The sequence below is a fragment of the Tympanuchus pallidicinctus genome, unplaced genomic scaffold, assembly GCF_026119805.1.
Source record: "Tympanuchus pallidicinctus isolate F22 unplaced genomic scaffold, pur_lepc_1.0 scaffold1, whole genome shotgun sequence".
Classification (NCBI taxonomy): Eukaryota; Metazoa; Chordata; class Aves; order Galliformes; family Phasianidae; genus Tympanuchus; species Tympanuchus pallidicinctus.
The window spans coordinates 9,566,361-9,585,263 of NW_026294618.1; the positions used below are offsets into that span (position 1 = coordinate 9,566,361).

Genomic DNA, 18,903 nt, shown 5'->3' on the forward strand with positions numbered 1-18,903 from the left:
GTGTGTTCTGCCGAGCCTTACGCCGCCTGCCCCGAAATTGGCTACCGGGCAGCGCAACCGGGATTAGAACTGAAAACAAAGGCGGATTTGTGCGCCTCGCAGGTCGCCCGTGAGCCTTTCCCCGTATTCTTCGCAAACGTTGCCTCGGAGACGCTCGCTTGAAGCTCGAAGCGCAGCGTTAACGGAGTCATACGAATCATTTCAACGAGAGCGATGAGTTCAGCCCTCCATCCCCTCCGCTCCGAGCGCCGACCCTCTCACCCCTCAATCCTTCCCTCCGAGGCTGCGCGGCCGCGGGGCGGGCGGGGGCAGCGGCCGCGGGCTTTTAAAGGCAGCGCGGCGGCGGCGGGCAGGCGGCACCATGCGGCGGGCGCTCGGAACGCTGGGCTGCTGCCTGGCGCTGCTCCTCCCGCTGCTGCCCGCGACGCGCGGCGTCCCGCACCGCCTGCGCCGGCAGCCGCCGGGCAACGGCCCCGGGAGGCGCGGAGCGGCAGGTACCGCGCTGCTGTGCCGCGCCGCCGCCCGGAGCTGCCCGCTTCCCGCTGCGCTGTGCCCGGCTGCCGCTCCTGCCCATGCTTTGCTTTGCTCGGCGCTGCGCGGCCTCTGCGGGCCCCCGCTGCCCTGGCTTCCCGTGGGGTTTGCTGCGTGCTTGCTTCTGTAAGTGACTGCCGGAAAGTTGGGTCCTGAGGACATCTTAGCTGCAGCTGTCCGGGGCCCCAAGCGTGCAGACAAGAGCATCAACTGCTTGGACCAGCTGACCTCCAAGGGTCCCTTCGAGTTTTACATGATGTGATTCCTTTTCCCCTTCCCTTTTTCCTTTTCCCCTTCCCTTTTTTCCTTTTCCCCTTCCCTTTTTTCCTTTTTTCCTGTTCTTTTCCCCTTCCCTCTTTCCTTTTCTTCTCCCCTTGCCTCCCTCTTAACACCTGATTTATACCCACTGAATTTTCAGAACGTCTCTATTTCAGACTCAGAAGGAGTTGGCTGCTGAAAAGTTTTGTTCCCTCTTCTGAGATAGATGATCATTTTACCTGCAAATCTCACATTTGGCCTTTTCCTTTGTAGGATGAGAAGTGTGCCTCTTTCTTTCATATCTTCAGAGGCACGTGCATGTACTAACATTACCTTACATTTTCTGAGCTTCAGGAGGGTCACAAAGCTGTGCTTCTAAATGCTAATGCAGACAGCAAGCTGGGGGATGCATGTAGAAGTATATATAAGGCGCCTGGATGGGATCTGCAGTTCAGCTGACTGCTTCTCTGTCCCAAAGCAAATCCAACTGTAGTGCTGTTTCCTGGCTGTGCAATTTGATTTTTTCCTTCCTTCTCACTTGCACAGGAAAAAGTTCTTTCATGCATTGGAAAAAAACATTTTCACCTCTACTTTGAAAAGCCTTCTGAAGACAGGGATTTATTTATCTATTTTTAAACCATAATGAAATAATAGAAGTCAGCTTGGTAGTAGCTGGACAAGTGTGTGAGTTTACACTCTAAGTGTACTCAGGCTGCCTGAACGCTTAACATTGTGCTGGCTAACGGGCTGTTGGGCAGAGATGCCTCTATGCCTCTCTGGTAGGAATACTTTGCTTCTAGGTTGTCTTTTTTTCTTGTGCCAGTAGTACAAACCCATTCCCTGATGGCAAACCCTGTTCACATCAAGGTCAGGGTTTCAAGATGGGGTTTCAGAGCATACGGCTGAGGTTGCCTCCTGGTACTGATGGTTCTTTCCGAGTTTTCCTAGCAGAGCTGCTTGTCTTTCTCTGCTCCGAGCTGTGGTGTCTCTGCTCAGTCCAGATTTCTATGTCAGTGAGGAATTGTTGAAGCTACAAATATGTGTGTATATTTTTACATGTGAAAATACTTTGCTCTTTGCTATGGAAGCTTTAAAGCAGCAACAACAGTATTTGTAACAGCATCATCTGCCTCTGAATTTCTTCTTGTTGTGTACTTTGGCTTTGGAATTGCAAACAAGAAATAATTTCTAATCGTTACTCTGCTGTATTTTTACAACTGCTAACAAATACAGTAAGAATCTGCTATGTAGACTGTCCCGTTTTTAAAAAAACACTTCATTTCTATTGCTGTAAAAATTCAGGCTTTATAAAAATAAATGCATTTATATATCGTTGCTAATCTGTATAGGCTGCAACTCATCTATGCAGCTGCTTGTATCAATGATAGATTGACATTTTGTGGGCTCAAGTGTATTTTTTAATGCTTAGAAGCTTTCAATTGCATTAAATGAATATCTTAGAATTTCAAATGTGTTGCTCGCTGTAACTTTCAGCCTCTGCCTTGGTAATGAAGGTGCCTTTATTCATTTGGTGTGAGTACATTGCCACTGCAGCTGTCACTGCGCTGGGAGCTCTGGTCTGCTCAGCTCTGGTAGATTGAAGTGCTGTCCTTCCCTCCTGACAGATGCTGCCTGCAAGAACCGTCCCCTCGACCTCGTCTTCATCATCGACAGCTCCCGCAGCGTCCGACCTGAAGAGTTTGAGAAAGTGAAAGTCTTTTTGTCAGAAATGATCGATACTCTGGACGTTGGTGAAAGAACAACTCGTGTGGCAGTCATGAATTACGCCAGCACCGTCAAGGTAGAGTTTCCCCTCCGGACCTACTTTGATAAAGCCTCCATGAAGGAGGCCGTGTCTCGCATTCAGCCCCTGTCTGCTGGCACCATGACCGGCCTCGCCATCCAAGCTGCCATGGACGAAGTCTTCACTGAGGAAATGGGTACCCGGCCAGCCAACTTCAACATCCCCAAGGTGGTCATCGTTGTGACGGACGGCCGGCCGCAAGACCAGGTTGAAAATGTGGCAGCAAACGCCCGCACGGCTGGCATTGAGATCTACGCGGTGGGGGTGGGCCGTGCTGACATGCAGTCCCTGCGGATAATGGCCAGCGAGCCGCTGGATGAACACGTCTTTTATGTGGAGACCTACGGTGTGATCGAGAAGCTGACAGCCAAGTTCCGAGAGACCTTCTGTGGTAAGGTGGTCAGGCCAGGACAGTAGCGTAATTTGGCTCCTTTTGGCTCCTGCTGTGGTTCCACAACCTAAGAAAGAAGTTTTTGAGCAGTGTTCTGTATCGCATTTACGTATTTCCTTCGCCATTGGTTGGGCAAACAAACCAACCCTTCTATTCAGTTGAGGCCAAGTAACGACCTTTCATTTTGAATAGCAACCTCACCGTGCGAGGAACAGGACTGATGTCGTGTTTCCATGTTCCTCCCCCTCTTGATTTTGATGCAGAAATGCTTCAGCAGCACTTGGGGCTGGATGCATATATGGCTTGGGGTAGATACTAGTAATGCCAGGGCAGGGTGGGCTGCTACCATCATTGACAGAAGTCTGTGGTGTATCTGGAGTGCTTAGGATTGCCTAAAAGCAACCTTGCCACGGAAAAAAAAGAGACTTTTTGTTAAATAAAAAGGCATGCACGTAGTAGATTTTTCAAGTAAGATTCAGAGGAAATGCCTTGTAAAATAAGTTTCCAACAAGAAATGGATTAGATCAGGTGTAAACAATATTGTGAGAGAATTAACATAGCAGCCATTGCTTTAGGAACTCGGCTGATGAGAATGTGTTACTTCATTACTTCACAGCCCTATTAAAAATGCCCATCGTATCTTTTGAATACATTTAGAGTGAATAGACTTCTTTCTCTAGATATAAAATGAATGTGTGGGACCATCTGTAGGCAGGACACTTTGCCCAGTAATTAATATAGGAAATGCTTGAGGTTTGGCTTGACATTGTGCTGTGTTGCTGCTGTGACCACATCCTCTCCCTAACAGCTAGAAGATACAAGCTTCCCCCTGGCTGGGCAGGTACGAGTGCTGTGAAAATAGCATTAATTTTCCACCTATGGCCTAGCCAAAGTGAGGCTTTTCATAGCACCAAAGAAAAAATTCTTGTTCTGAAAATTACCATTTATTGTGCTGAGGTACAGCAGTTATGCTTCTGCTAAGCTGGAGGGCTTACCGAAGAGAGCTGACTCGTTTATACTCTCAGAGTAACTCTGAGTTTCTTGTATAAAGTTAGCCAGGCTCTTTAAGACTTATGAATGAGACTGGGGTAAAGGGAACAACTTTTCAAACGGTTCTTATAAGCCAAGTGAATTGAAGACAGTCTTGTAAGACAGTGTGGGTAAATTGGGTCTTTTCCAACTGCACGCTGTTTTTTTGGACAGCCAGAAATTTGGACTCACCAGTGACAATTAGGAGGTCCTTTGCATTGGCCAAGCCAAACAAGATTGTTTGTGGGGTGAACTGGGAACAAGAAAAGTAATGTTCAGGGGTGAAACACTTGGCCAGATTCAGGTCCTTGATGCACTGAGAGCATCATTCAGCATGAGACCATCCCGAAGATGGAAAATCTCCTTGAGTTGGTGTCAAGGTCAGTGGAAACTTGCCTTTCCTGCCACAAAAATCTGGCCGTTTGAATCTGAGCTTCTCAGTTGTGTTTGAAAATATCACCCACAGATTTTGTTCCTAAGTCACTGAGATGGATTCTCTTATTCCCAAGGTCATAACTGAAAAGACACTGGCTTAGTTTGAGATAGTGTTTGCCAAGGGAAAGACAAGGCACACTTTCAATCAGCCTTATTAGGGGACACCTACATTTTCCACATTTAATGTTAACTCACCTTAGATGAGACAATTCAAGCATTCTCACTGATTTTCTTCCCCTCTTTTCCATCACCTGTTTTTTTTTTTCTGCTCCTGCTCTCTCTTCTTCCCCTTTTCATCTAATCTACATACAGTCATTTAAAGATCATTTAAAGTCATTTGAAGTGAATATCTAGCCTTCCTATGCAGGGCAGCATTGCATGGACACTTTTTATCCCTGATAGAGGTGCTGTTCTCCTAGCACCTCTGAATTACTTTCCTGTTCTTCCTACTCTTGATGCTCTTTCTATTGTAATTTAATTTGTTTTACTGTGCTGTCACATTTCATTTTACATGAGAGGTTTTTTTTTTGGAAGCATCAGGTTCTGTGCCACTAAGTGGAGCTTCGCAAGCTAGCCAGAAGGTCTTTCTTATTGCTGAGTTCCTATGCCCGGTGTAATTAAAGGCTACTTTAATAGATGAAGCTCATGGAGACATGGGTGTATTTTCTGTGAGTTACTGTAATTGTTTCTAATAAAAAAATTGCTTTAGATGTCAACTCTCGAAGTGAGAATTCACCCGTAGCCTTCCCCCTTGGTTCCAAAACCCATGTTCCAAAATGCTCAAAACCTCTCTCTCCCATCCTTTTGCAGATCAGCCTGTCTTTTTCGTGGGGAGCTACTTTGGTGTCATTCACAACCTCTTTCTGAAAGGCTATAAAATGTTGTGAATGATGCCTGTAACTGTTGTGATGGTGATTCAGCGCTGAGATTTCTCACTACTAATCGGGCAAAGAGTACAAAACCTGAAACACTTTCATAGGCATAAAATGTCAGTGAGTGTTTCTTTCCCCTGAGATGACTGAAATGCTTTTTCTGAAAATGCCCTCTGTAGCTGCAAATACGTGTGCACTTGGGACCCACGACTGTGAGCAGCTCTGCGTGAGTAACGGCGGATCCTACCTCTGTGATTGCTATGAAGGCTACACTCTGAATCCGGATAAGAGAACGTGCTCAGGTATTACTCCTTTGCTAAAAGTACTATTCTTGCCATTTCTGAGATGATTCCAAATAGAAACCTATTAAAAAATGTTCTTTTTGCAGCTGTGGATGTGTGTGCACCTGGGAGGCATGAGTGTGATCAGATCTGTGTGAGTAACAACGGGTCCTATGTCTGTGAATGCTTTGAAGGCTACACCCTGAATCCAGATAAGAAGACTTGCTCAGGTAGGAATTAAAGGCTATGTTTGTATATGGAACTCAACAATAAATGAGCATATCTTCTTCATTGTTTCTGGCTGAAAAATTGCTTGGAGATATCAACTCTTGAAGCCCTTCCTCTTGGTTCCAATATCAATAGAACTGCACTTTTCTTTAGAACTCTCAATTGAAAAAAATATATATATTTCATCACTTACTTACCACTGCACTGTCTTCATGGTACTTCCTAAACATTGCCCTTGGGAGATGGGGAACCTATATCAGACATGTTGACCAGCACTGTGTCTCCACTCCAGTGTGAGTGCCCCTGCTTGGATATTAGGAGAAAATTCTTCTCCAAAAGAAGGTTATGCATCGTCACAGGCTGTCTGGGGGTGTGCAGCTCACTGTCTCTGGAGGTGTTCAAGAAGCGTGGAGATGTGGCAGTGAGGACCATGGTTAGTGAGCATGGTGGGGGTGGGTGGTCTGTTGGACACGGTGATCTTAGCAGTCTCTTCCAACCTTTATGATTCTGTATAGGACTTAAACCCTGTCCATTTTTCCATAACCCCTCCATCTCCCTGTCAAAATTCAGGTGTTTTTTTTTTAATTTTTTTTTAAAAGCTTGCTGTTGATAGGCTATGCAGTGCTCCACAGCATAGCAACTCCAGTCTTATACTAAAAGCAGCTTCTTCCTTTCCTACTCTTCGAATTTTCACCCTGAAAAGTTAGCCTATTAGGAAAACTTTTTTCCCCAAATATTTTTCTGGAGTTGTCACAGAATCATAGAATCACAGATTGGCTCAGGTTGGAAGGGACCTCACTGATCATGAAGCTCCAACCCGCCTGCCGCAGGCAGGGCCACCAACCTCCCCATTTCATAGCAGCCCAGGCTGCCCAGGGCCCCATCCAACCTGGCCTTGAACACCTCCAGGGATGGACGGGGCATCCATAACCTCTCTGGGCAGCTGTTCCAGCACCTCACCACTCTCTGTGTAAAGAACTTCCCCCTGACATCCAACCTAAATCTTCCGTTCTTCAACCAAAAACCATTTCCCCTTCTCCTCCTATTATCTACCCTTTGAAAGAGTTGAAGAGTTGAAGAGTTGTTCCTTTGGATCCAGAAGTTTTGAGCCTGGTAAGTGCCTCCCTCCCTCGGTGAGTGAAAAATCACTCTTTCTCACTTAACAGCAACATGGCTCATCTCAGTACGGCGCTTTAGCTTCATCCATCACAGGGCTGTTCAGGGCAGTCAAAACTGCAAGTGAAAATCAGACTGTGTGAAATGTGGTGCAGCAATCTTGGAGCTCAGATATGTGCCTCCTGCATTAAATAATTAGGAACTGAGTTCAGTTATCTGTAGCATTATAAAAGAATGTGGTAGGTAGGGTGCTGATTGAACCCTGATTAAGTTATATTTATAAATGTTCAAGTATTTACGATGCTTGAGTGTCTGGGAAGGATTAATTGCTTTCTCCTCTAAAACATGGTCCACGGCAGCCATGGATATGTGTGCACCTGGAAGGCATGACTGTGCCCAAGTCTGTCGGAGAAACGGTGGATCCTACAGCTGTGACTGCTTTGAGGGATTCACTCTGAATCCAGATAAGAAGACTTGCTCAGGTAAGACTTGGCCAAGGAAAAACTGTGTTCAGCTAAAATCACATACTCTTCTAAGGTTAATTTACATTATTTTTCTGATAGTAATTCAGGAGTTGCTGTACAACTCCTAAGAGCACAGTACAAGTTCAGGTTTTTTCCTTCATATTTACAGTAATAATTTGAGACTTTTGAATCTTCTACAGTTGTGGGAGGCTTGCAATTGCTGTAATTATTGCTGTATTTCCCTGGGGGCTTCTCAGTATTTTCACACTTTTGGGGCATGAGTTGCCATATCCACCTGAACAGCAGAGAAGGATGGTATATTTGGTAGGAATATGTGATACACACTACCCGTGAGGTAACTCTTCAGCAAACCAGTATAATGAAGCTGTAGGAATGAGATGAAGAAGAGCAAGGACTGTGCTCAGGACAGACGAGAGTCCGTACCTCTTCCTGATGGATGTGTTTGGACCTTAAAAAAATACTCCAGCCTTAAAGCTACAGGGGCTGGAGAGAAATGGTCTTTCTCAGTGCTGGTCTCTTGCAGAGAATAGGAGCATAGATCTTGTTGGTACATGTAGAAATACATAGTACATACAGACGAATGTGTACTCTGTGTCATTTTCACTCCATTAGGGTTTAAACTTCACTTTTCATTTCCTTACATGTCTCAATGATGATTTATTGATGTAAAAATCCTATTTTTTACTTCTGTCATAGTCTCTTTCCTTACCATAGTTGCTGTGACAAATCCATGTTTACAATCCCAGGAAATTCCTAGGGAAATCTCTCCGATTAATTCAAAGCTCTCACATCTCAAAGAAGCAAACTCCTTAATACTTCTTCCTGCGTAGTTCAGGAACAGATTTTGTAAATACAGTTCTAAAGATTAACTCTCAACTGGTATTATATAGAGGCAGTAAACATCCATGAGGAAACATGAATGTAGAGAGGCATCCATTTTGTGAGTCCAGTCCTGAATCTCCTTTCATAGCAGTGATTATCCCCGTGCAGACTCAAATTTCAGAGTATTTGTCCAATGTATTTGCTTTTTTCATTCTTTTCCCTCTTCAGTCTCATTTTGCAGCAAGCTGCTTGTGATTTCTCAACTCTCCGAGTCTTTCTGATATAATAAAAATAGCATAGATCCAGGAGGGGCTCTTTCATTGCTCCTTTGCTTGTTTTCTTGCTGTCTCTACTTCTTTCTTTCTGTCTTCAGTTACTTTTGCCTTACAGAGCCTCCTTACTGCTGAGATATCCAAATATAGGAACTCCTCAACTTGCTCTTTTGGAGTTGACGTGTTAAATTTGGCAGAAGACATTTTCCTCACACATAAAGTACCCACTTCGTGACTGGCAGCAGTTGCCACGTCTTTCTTTTTTTGAGCAGCCTTGAATACTGTCCTGATTATGGTCTTTTCACTCCATAAAACAGCATCTTATCTAATTAGAGCTGACTTAATGCCAAATGCTCTCTTAAAATCCAGATATTTGTTCTCTGAAATTCCTTTGGATCATTATTTTGTAACTGGGTCACTGCTAGTTCAGTTCCTTTCACAATCTGTCACAATGAAAGAAAAGTGTTGCCGGAGTTCCCAAGGTCGTATTAACTTTGTGATGCTGACAGATAAAAACACACTCTGTGTGCCTTACTGTGGCTAATAGCCTGTGGATGTGCAATAAAAACATGCTGGTTTGAATCCAAATGTGAGTATGGTGGCAAGAGGGAATTGCTAATGCCAAATACACAGTCTGAAGTTGGGATATCTTTTAATGTTCTTCTCCGGTGTCTTTCTTAGCTGTTGACATGTGTGCACCTGGAAGGCATGACTGCGAGCAGGTCTGTGTGAGAGATGATCTGTTCTACACATGCGACTGCTATCAAGGCTACGTCCTGAACCCAGACAAGAAGACTTGCTCAAGTAAGGCCAGATTGCTGTCTCCTGTCCCTCTCCCCACCTAATCACTGAAGTGCTATAAGACAGCTCTATGTCACTCTGCCCTCTCCTCTTTCAGCATTTGGATATATGAAGTGCTTCATGCCTAGCAGCACTCGTAGCCTGACGTTTCACCCTTCTTTATCACTCTGTAGTCAGCAAACCCTGTTTGCAGAGCCTCTGCAGAATTTGATGTGAAATCATAAGTTGGACTGGAAGGGACCTCAAGTGGTACCTTGTCTGATCTACAGCTGCTCAGAGCACAAATAATTAGACATTGCATGAAGCAGCTAAAGATCTATGTAAGAACAAAGTCCAAAAGAGGTGGATATAGCCAAAGACTATCTGCAAAAACAGTAGTTTTTTGTAGGTCTGGACTTAAAACATAATTACAGTGTAAGAACACCACCCTAGCATGCTTTGTATGATTTGTTGCGCATCCCATGAGCAGCAGAATTGCACAGTATTTTGAATAGCAAATGCTGGAAGACTCTGACCTTCACAGAAGCTCTGCAGAGAAGTTTAGGATACTCTTGGACAGTTGTCATTTGGAAAAGTAATTTGGTTAAAACAGACATAATCCAAAAAGGATCTGTATTTGCCACTGGAGAATTCAAATGCAAACACACAAGCTTCACTGGCAGTCAATGGGAAACCAACCATGCTGGTGTGATATTTTGAACTGGCTTTCCTCCAGCCAAATTCTGAACAGCTCTTCTTTGTAACACTGGCCATAAGGCTGGCAGGAGGTTCCAAAAAATGGGAGCTGAGCAAATACATGTTCAGTGGAATCAAGGAGACACCAGTTTCAACACTGGCTCTAAGGTACAAATGATTTTCTGCACTGCTGGAAATGAATCTGTTTGCAGAGTTTTTTTTTTTTTTTTTTTTGAGTGAAATATTGAAAGAACAAACTTTTGAAAATCAGTATTTCAGTCATTTTCTGTAAGTCAAGCAGCCATCAGTTTCCTTGCAAAATGGAAATATCAGTGGCATGGTAAAAACAGAAACCAAAATAATTTAAGAAAGAAGAGAAATTGTATCCAGGTACAATATTTCTATTGTTTTATTGCTAAAATGCTCTCATCATTTGTTTAGCATTGATTAGCTTTGCACTTATAAATCTGGAAAAAAAAAATCATTTGAATAATCTACTGTCAGTGCCTTTGCAAGCTGTTGTGGTTCAAGGTGGCAGGTGGCTGAGCACCCATACTGTTGTTCACTTGCTTCCCTCCCTCCCTGCTGGAATGGGGGGAGAGAATTGAAAAGAACAAAGTACAACTTTGTTCTACATGTTAACGTGCTACAAATGTTACAAAATAATGTCCATCCCTTACTGATAGTTCATGTTGACATTGATGAAGTCACTGAGAGAAGCCTGAGAGACTTCAGGGAACTGGGGTGGTTAGTGCTGTAGGAGTACAGGGGGTGTTTTTCTCTATCTCTTTGGTGACAGGGAGGGATATTGAGAGCTCCAGGAAAAGCCATCTGATAAATACATGGCCGAGAGGCTGGTTGGAACCAGGCAGGGGGTGATAGCAAAACTGCCCTCAACAAGGTGCAGGATGGCATAGCTAAGTTAAGGGACAGGGTTCTAGCAGGAGCCTTCAACCTGCTGCGTCTTATGACTATGAAGGCAACAGAGAGACTAAAAGTAAATACTTGAAAGGATTTAAGGAGTTATCCACTAAGAAGGCGACAAGGCCGGCTGCTCAACTGAACTGCCTCTACAGCAATGCCTGCAGCTTTGGAAATAAACAAGAGGAGTTTGAAGTCCCCGTACCACTGGAAAAACACAATGTAGTTGCCATTACTGAAACCTGGTGGGGTGTTCCCACGACTGGAATGTGGCTGTCGATAGCTACAAGCTGTTCAGAAAGGACAGGCAAGGAAGGAAGGGAGGAGGCAATGCCCTCTACATCAAGGAAGGAATTGAGAGTGAAGAGCTGTTCCTGAAGAATGGCCATGAGCAAGTTGAAAGCCTGGGGGTGAGTCAGAGACCAAGGCAACAAAGGGAGCCTTGTGGCTGGGGTCTACTACAGGCTGTCTGATCAAGCAGAGCCTGTTGATTAAGGTTTCTTCCTACAGATACAGGAGGAATCACAATTGCAGGCTCTCATCGTGATTGGTGACATCAGGACTGGAGGCTGCCTGGGCTGTAGTGACCATGCAGTGATGGAATGCACACTTAAGGAATATCAGACATAAAAAGAAGTAAAATCAGGAAGCTTAATTTTAGGAAAGCCTACTTCCAGCTCTTCTGGGAGATAGTCAGCAAAATCCTCTAGGAATCTGTCCTCCAGGACAAATTATCACATATCTGAGCCTTTTGTTTGTGAACATCCATGTTTTGTGGTAGATTATGTTAAAAAAAGAATTCTTAAGGACAGCTGAGGCCCTGGTCCTCAGTAAGCTTGAGGGCAAGACCTTGGAACAGATTAAGTCGAATCACTGCAAAATATGGCAGTGTTTGCTTTGTCTTTCCTAAGAGGCTGATTACCTTTCCTCCATATTAACTGCTCAGCTTTCCTACTGGATTTTAAATTCATTTGGACTGATTGGGACCCTTCATACATATTTATGTGACATTGAGTGGACTGATGTTCACATCTCTTGAGAAATGAAGGGTGATGCTCCCCATGCATGCGTACTGCCAATGTTAAAAGCATACCTGTGGGGTGAAACATGATGGCTTAGCTGAACCTCTGCTGCTTGCTTTTTAACATTATTGAACGTGTTCCTCATATTTTGTATTATTTACAAAGTGGCAAAATGAATAATTTTAATTCTGTATCACGCTAGATACTTAAGTATCTAAATTCCACCCGTATCTCATAAACCAACCCAAGCCAATTGATTTCTGACACTGATAATTCTTTATGTACTCAAAATCACTACCTGCCTTTCTGCTTGGCTGCAAAACTCCCTGGAGAATTAACTTTGCCTGTTTATGCACTCTAAGAAATCCCTATACCTGTGTGTCATAGACACCCCAAATGGCATTGTGTTCCAGGTTTGACAGGTAGCAACCCAGGTTCTGAAGCAAAACCCAAAAAGTTAGTCATAGCCTACAATATAGCTGAGTTAATAGAAGGTGATTCTAGTAGCCTTCCTGCATGGATGGTCGAAGTGCTTCTTACAAGATGGAATCTGAACTGCAGGTTCTTAGTCTGTAGCACTTGAGCATCCTCATCCCATTTCCCAGTGTGCCCTAACTTTTGGGGCAGGGGATATTCTGGATGAGAGGGAAGATTGGTCTAGTGACTATAGTTGATGGGAGGAGGCTGGTTGGTCCTTGCCCCCAGGGTAGGGCGTCTGTGCTTTACTCAATAATAGTCTGATTTGTAGAGCTCAAGAGGATCTGCTCAGGCAGGCCAGCTCCCAGCTCTGCCTCCTTTTCAGTCAGAGCTGAGCTCTCTCTTGCTTGCCCTGCTGCTGGAGTTGGGACACGTGTGCTACAAGATGACCTCCGTCTACGTCACCTCTTCCTCCCCCCTGCCGTGGGCTGCAGTCTGACAGTCTGCAGTCTGACAGTCTCTGTGCCTTTTCCTGGCTTATAAATATTTTCATCAGTATTTTAAATGCTGTTTTCTCTCTTAGAAGCCACAACAAGCAGTCTTGTAACAAATGAAGAGGCCTGTAAGTGTGAAGCCATAGCTGCACTGCAGGATTCAGTCACCTCACGCCTGGAAGCTCTGTCCACAAAACATATCCTTTTTCTTACGTGTTCAGCTCTTTACTGCTGTTTCAAAGGTAGCTGTTTTGGTGGAAGCTGGGGGTTACACACCTCACAAACAAAAGCATTTTCTTGACTGTACAAATGTTAGGGAGTGAAATCATGGGTGTTGCAAATACTGTTCTGTTTTCACATTTCCTTGAAGGGTTTTCCTAACAGGTTGCAGATAAAATGCACAATCCCCATCACCTGGACTATATTCATTATGTTGGACATCAAATGTTGTTCTATTTGTAATTCTTCAAGGTGACATTGACAGCAAATGCTCACATTAGAGCTTTTCTATTAGTAGCTTGTGTATGTCCCAACATTTCTAAGGGCCCTTCAGAGGCAGCATGGCTGCAGTCTGACCAGCTGTGGCTTCCAAGCTGGCATACAAGCTTTTTTATATAAAAAACAAACAAACAAACAAACAAACCTACTAACTTGTTAATACTCAACTGCTGTGAGATATTAGGGATCTGTTGGACAGAGTGGGAGGGCTGTGAGGCAGGCTGAGCACCCAGGCTGCAAGGTTTACTGGCTCCATTCACTGCAGCAGCAGAGAAGAGAAAGGTGCCTGGCTCCCAGGTCAGACATTTCACAGACACGTGGGAGGAAAAATGAAAGTGGTGAATTCTGTGGTGTGGTGGCAAACCTGAATGCTGGAATAAATGTCCTCAGATGGAATGACAAGAACTACTGACGGGAAGTTGGACAAGCTGTAATTCAGCAGAAGGCACAGTTTTTAAAAGTGAGAGTGGTTGATGGCAGTGACAGTTTACCAAAGGTTGTGGTATGTTTGCAGCACTGGAAACTTCTGAGACTGCATGCTTGTTTTTCTGTGAAAGGTGCTCTTGTTCCAATAGGAATTAATGCAGGGCAGGGCCAGGCCTGCGGTTGTCATTGTGATAACTAGGGATTCAGAATCAATGAAGAGGGGGATACGTTGGATTAGTCAAAGCAGGATGCTGTCAAGTTTTCTATATTGACATTTGTACAGATAAATGAAGTCTGCTACCAAGGACGCCAGACTTTCCAGGCTCTTTAATAAATTCAAAGTTATTTTTATAGGTTTAAGTGTAAATCCTTCTTTTAGGGTCTCTAGAACTGAGTTCATCTGCTTTGGAAAGGTGAAGGGAAGAATCTGATTTTCCTTAGATTAAAATACGAGAGCTGCTCCAAAAGTAATGCCTCCTATTTTACGATGTCGGCCTGTGACATCTGAGGCAGATGTTGTTGGGATGACTGTAGAGTTTCAACCTTCTCAATGTTGTGTTCTGTTGCCATGTAACAGATGGCTGCAGAGGGGCTATCTGACAAAATGACATCTGACATGGAAGTGCATACGTAGCAAAGGTGTGCCATTGAGTTCCTCCATGTTCAAAAAATGGCACCCAGTGACATTCATCAGCGCTTGCTGAATCTTTCTGGGGACCAAGCAGTGGATGTGGGCACAGTGAGGCAGTGGATGGTGCATTTCAGCAGTGGTGAAAGCGGCAGTGTGTTACTTGTGCTGGTGTGGATTTTTATGACCTTGGCATATGCAGACTTTTGTTCATAACTGGCAAAAATGGCTAGGGGAGGTGACTACACTGAAAAATAGAGCTTTTAGCTGAGAGTGTGCTGTATCAAATGGTGTTACTGTGCTGTTTGTACCGGTTGTTGTTTTCATGGAAATAAATAGGAGGCATTATTTTTGGAGTAACTTAGATATATCATTCCAGGAATGTAAGCAGTTAAAACTGAGTGCTGAGATAATTAAGCCTATACTGTAATCTCAATAGTAATAGAGTATTTATCTCAAAAGCACTGATATGAAACAAGACGGTGGTGGTTTCAAGTTAGGAATACACTTCATTACAAATAACCAATGCTTTCTTTCAAAGTAATTCTTTTCTGAGCAATCTGTATCCTTTGCACCCTCTCTGAACAAGCTGGAAAAAGCAGTGGAGATTATCATCTGCTGCTCCTCAGATCTGAATGTCACTTGCTCCAACTCCTTAGTACAGGAAATTTGCTAAGTTACTAGATCTTAACAGGTCTCTAAAACATCTTGAAATCTCTAGTTCAAGCACTTATTAAGCTCACTTAAAAAGCAACGTATCTGTGTGAAATGCAGTAATGAGAAAGATTATAAATAAACCAAACCTGGTAGCTATTTATTTTATCACCCTTAACATCTGACCACTAGATGAAGTGTCTCAGAAGCTGCAAGCCTATCAAGGCACACAGCAGGTTGTCTGAGGCAGCGTTCTACTCGCCTTCAAAATGATCTTTCATAAGCAATTCTTTTTATTGTGTTCAGCAAGCTTTATTTTGTTGCGCAGCTTACAGAAAAGCAGTTGGTCGTTGTTATTGGCAAGTGTTAAGAAGACTTCAGGAAGACAGCAGTCTTGAAAGTACAGTGACCCTGAGGATCTTCATGTACATTTCATTTTGTAACCATAAAGCCAACTGTACCTGCTTTGGTCTGTACTGCAAGGAGTACAGCAGGTATTTCTGTGCTGCAGTAACTGCATTTTTATTGTCTTATTTAAAAGCAGTACAGGAAAAAAAAAAGTACGGGTACAGTATTCACTCATATAAAGATGTGAAATGGCAAGGCAGAGTAAAAGTGTGCCCATGGAATCCGTCCATTAAAAGGGAAAGTAATTTGGGGTCTTGTAACTTATTTTGATAAAATAAAGTATGAACAAGCACACTGATGTTGGAAGTGTTTTTTTTTAATGCGTATTAAAGTGTGTGTGTTACAAAATAGTTTAACAAAGACCAGGAAACAAAACCTTGAAGAGGCACTGAATCACAGAACTCTGCATCATTAAACAGGACACGGCTGCTGAGTCGCACAGATGGAAAAAGAACAGTTTGATTTTGACACCTATGACTCCTTGCTGGTGTCTGTTGAAGACTAACAGTCATTTCAAGGTTCTGCACTTGGAAAGACAAAATATTAGCTCCATTTCAAGGTTTTTTATATTGTAAGAGTTATGGAAGCAATCAATCTCTGCTTTTGTCACTCCAAAATCTCTCCCAGGACAACTGGTCTCAGTTGGGCACACAAAGTTGGGCAACAAACCTTGCTGTGTCAAAGGAAACCCACTCATTCTGCATACTTGCCTCTGCAATCATGCAAATGGTTTTAAAACTATATTTAAATTACACAAAGTATTAAATTGGTAGATGGTATGCCAAGGGCATGCTGTAACAACACTGATGCTCATGTCACACCCTGAGCTTAGTAGATAGAGACAATTTCAAGGAAAGTCAGAGGACAGGAGTTCACTTAGACAGTATGTATGATTTTTGAGTGAATGCTGTTGAACAGAGGTTCACCCCATTAATGGCAACAGTAAAATGGAAGAGTGAAAAGCTGAAGATCTTTCAGTAGGATGAAAACACTGTATGCTTCATTCTATTCTCTCACGTACTCGTGTTCTGAAGTTGTAAAATGGAACAAAAAGCTATATATATGAGTGAGCCTTCAGGTATGTCTGTCCAGTAATGTTAAGTTGGCATGAAATTCTGAATGATGAACAGGGGACACAGCTTCAGCAAGAACTGAAAATGAGTCTGCAAACTCTCCCAGGCTGCTGGATTGGTGTGTCAGCATTATGCTGTGAAGTGCCTCCACCCGTTTGCTGCCTTTCAGCTACAGTTGGCATGGGATAACCTCACTATTTCAGCTGCTTCCTCAAAGTACTGTGCATGCTTTTTTTTTTCCCCTGTAACTCACGGAGTTTTATATCCAGCTCTTTACTCTTATGTCCTTGGGTTGAACATGGGTATTACATAAGGATTTATGGGAGCAGGGTACGCCACAGCCTCTGTAATTAGAAAAAATAAACAAGTTGTAAATCTAGTGAAAGACTTCTCAGGTTCCTGGCAGCTGGGAGCAAATTACGGTAATCCCACTTACACTAGGCCTGGTTGTCAGATGAGATGTATAATTTCATATGATAGTGGAAAATTGTCCTGGAGGCCAGATCTGCCTTGCAAGCTGTCAGCTGGACAAGCTTTGTTTCATGTGCTAGCATTCATAATGCCGTTCTACCTTTATTCTACCTCATTACCATTGCTACCAAAGCTACTAAACCATACCTCACAGCTCCTCATTTAGATGCCTCTTGAACACTGCCAGGGACAGCAACTCCACCACCTCCCTGGGCAGCCATTCCGTGCCTGACCACTCTCTGAGAGAAAAAGTTCTTCCTCATGTCCAACCTAAACCTCCTCTGGTACAACTTGTGGCCATTTCCCTGGGTCCTGTTTGTTGCCTGGGAGAAGAAGCCAAAACTCTCTTCACCACAGCCTCCCTTCAGGAGGTTGTAGAGTGCAGTGAGGTCTCCCTGAGCCTCCTCTTCTCCAGGCTGAACAATCCCAGCTCCCTCAGCCGCTCCTCACAAGCCCTGTGCTCCAGACCCCTCACCAGTTTCGTTGCCCTTCTCTGGACACGTTCCAGGCCCTCAATGTCTTTCCTGTAGTGAGGGGCCCAAAACTGAACACAGTACTCGAGGTGCGGCCTCACCAGTGCTGAGTACAGGGGGATGATCACCTCCCTGCTCCTGCTGGCCACACTGTTTCTAATGCAGACCAGAATGCCATTGGCCCTCTTGGCCACCTGGGCACACTGTTGGCTCATGTTCAGCCCAGTATCAACCAACACCCCCAGGTCCCTTTCCTCTTCACACTCATCCAGCCACTCGTCCCCAAGGACGAGTGCAGGACCTGGCACTTGGCCTTGTTGAACCTCATCCCATTCACCTCAGCCCAGCGATCCAGCCTGTCTAAATCCCTCTGAAGGGCTTCCCTACCCTCAGGCAGATCAACACCACCTCCCAGCTTGATGTCATCTGCAAACTTACTGAGTAATGATAGTATCTAACATTTAATTCCTCTGAGCAATTATCTTGTCTCACTCTGTAAGCACTGGATAAAAATCCAAGGTGATATAAGCAATTAAAAAAACAAAACAAAACAAAACAAAAAAAAAAACAAGATATAAGAGCATGTCAAATTGAGTGAATTTCTAAAACTTATTCATTTTAAATACATATGCTCTTGTATGGATGAGTAAACATATTATTTCAATTATTGAGACAATATAACTTCAGTGAAGAGAACTGTTACAAAAAATAACTAAGCAGGATTTTTTGAGTGATATTTTCAAATTATTATAATTCCACTTACTAACTTATGTCTGGCCCTCTTGTTCAGCTCTAAGATGCTGTAGTTCATCACACATAGGAGTTGAGCCAACTTTGCTTTATAATTCTTACGTTTGTGCTCCTAAATCAGCATTAGTTAAAAAGTTGGATGTCCAGCACTTGAAGTTACATACAAAGTGTACCTTCAATTAAATGATCTGATGATAACCAGTGGTTAGTTCTATCTCTACGTTTTCAGATAGCCTCTCAGAAGAGGGATATGGCATTGAACTTGACAAGATGCAGGTGTGAGTACTTCATCACAATCCTCCTTTATGGAAGACAATGAACAAAATGTTCCTATTTTGGTGTTCAGGGGTGCTAGCTGGCAACTAGCCAGCACAGTGCTGAGGTGACAAGAAGGCCAATGGCATTCTGGCTTGTATCAGAAACATGTAATCAGCAGGACTAGGGAGGTGACAATTCCCCTGTACGTAGTACTGGTGAGGCCGCACTTTCAGTGCTGTGTTCAGTTTTGAGCCCCTCACTACATTGAAGCCCTGGAGCGTGTCCAGAGAAGAGTAATGAAGCTGTGAAGGGTCTGGAGCATAAGTCCTTTGAGGTGCAGCTGAAGGAACTGGGATTGTTCATCCTGAAGAAGAGGCTCAAGGTGATACCCTGGAGATAGATGGCACTTG

At 43.8% G+C, this 18,903-nt stretch overlaps 1 protein-coding gene across 2 annotated transcripts; it reads left to right on the top strand.

The window, feature by feature from the left end:
• Window positions 1-361: 361 nt before the first annotated feature.
• MATN3 (matrilin 3) lies at window positions 362-15,762 on the top strand. Of its 2 annotated transcripts, XM_052688576.1 has the most exons (8): window positions 362-494; window positions 2,415-2,984; window positions 5,500-5,622; window positions 5,709-5,831; window positions 7,305-7,427; window positions 9,206-9,328; window positions 12,944-13,049; window positions 15,248-15,762. In XM_052688576.1, the coding sequence occupies exons 1-8, from the start codon at window positions 362-364 to the stop codon at window positions 15,303-15,305; spliced, it is 1,359 nt and encodes a 452-aa protein (XP_052544536.1). In that variant the 3' UTR covers window positions 15,306-15,762. The 2 variants fall into 2 exon arrangements, with proteins under 2 accessions (XP_052544536.1, XP_052544526.1); XM_052688566.1 differs by lacking the exon at window positions 15,248-15,762 and having other exon boundaries at window positions 12,944-15,240.
• Window positions 15,763-18,903: the final 3,141 nt, after the last annotated feature.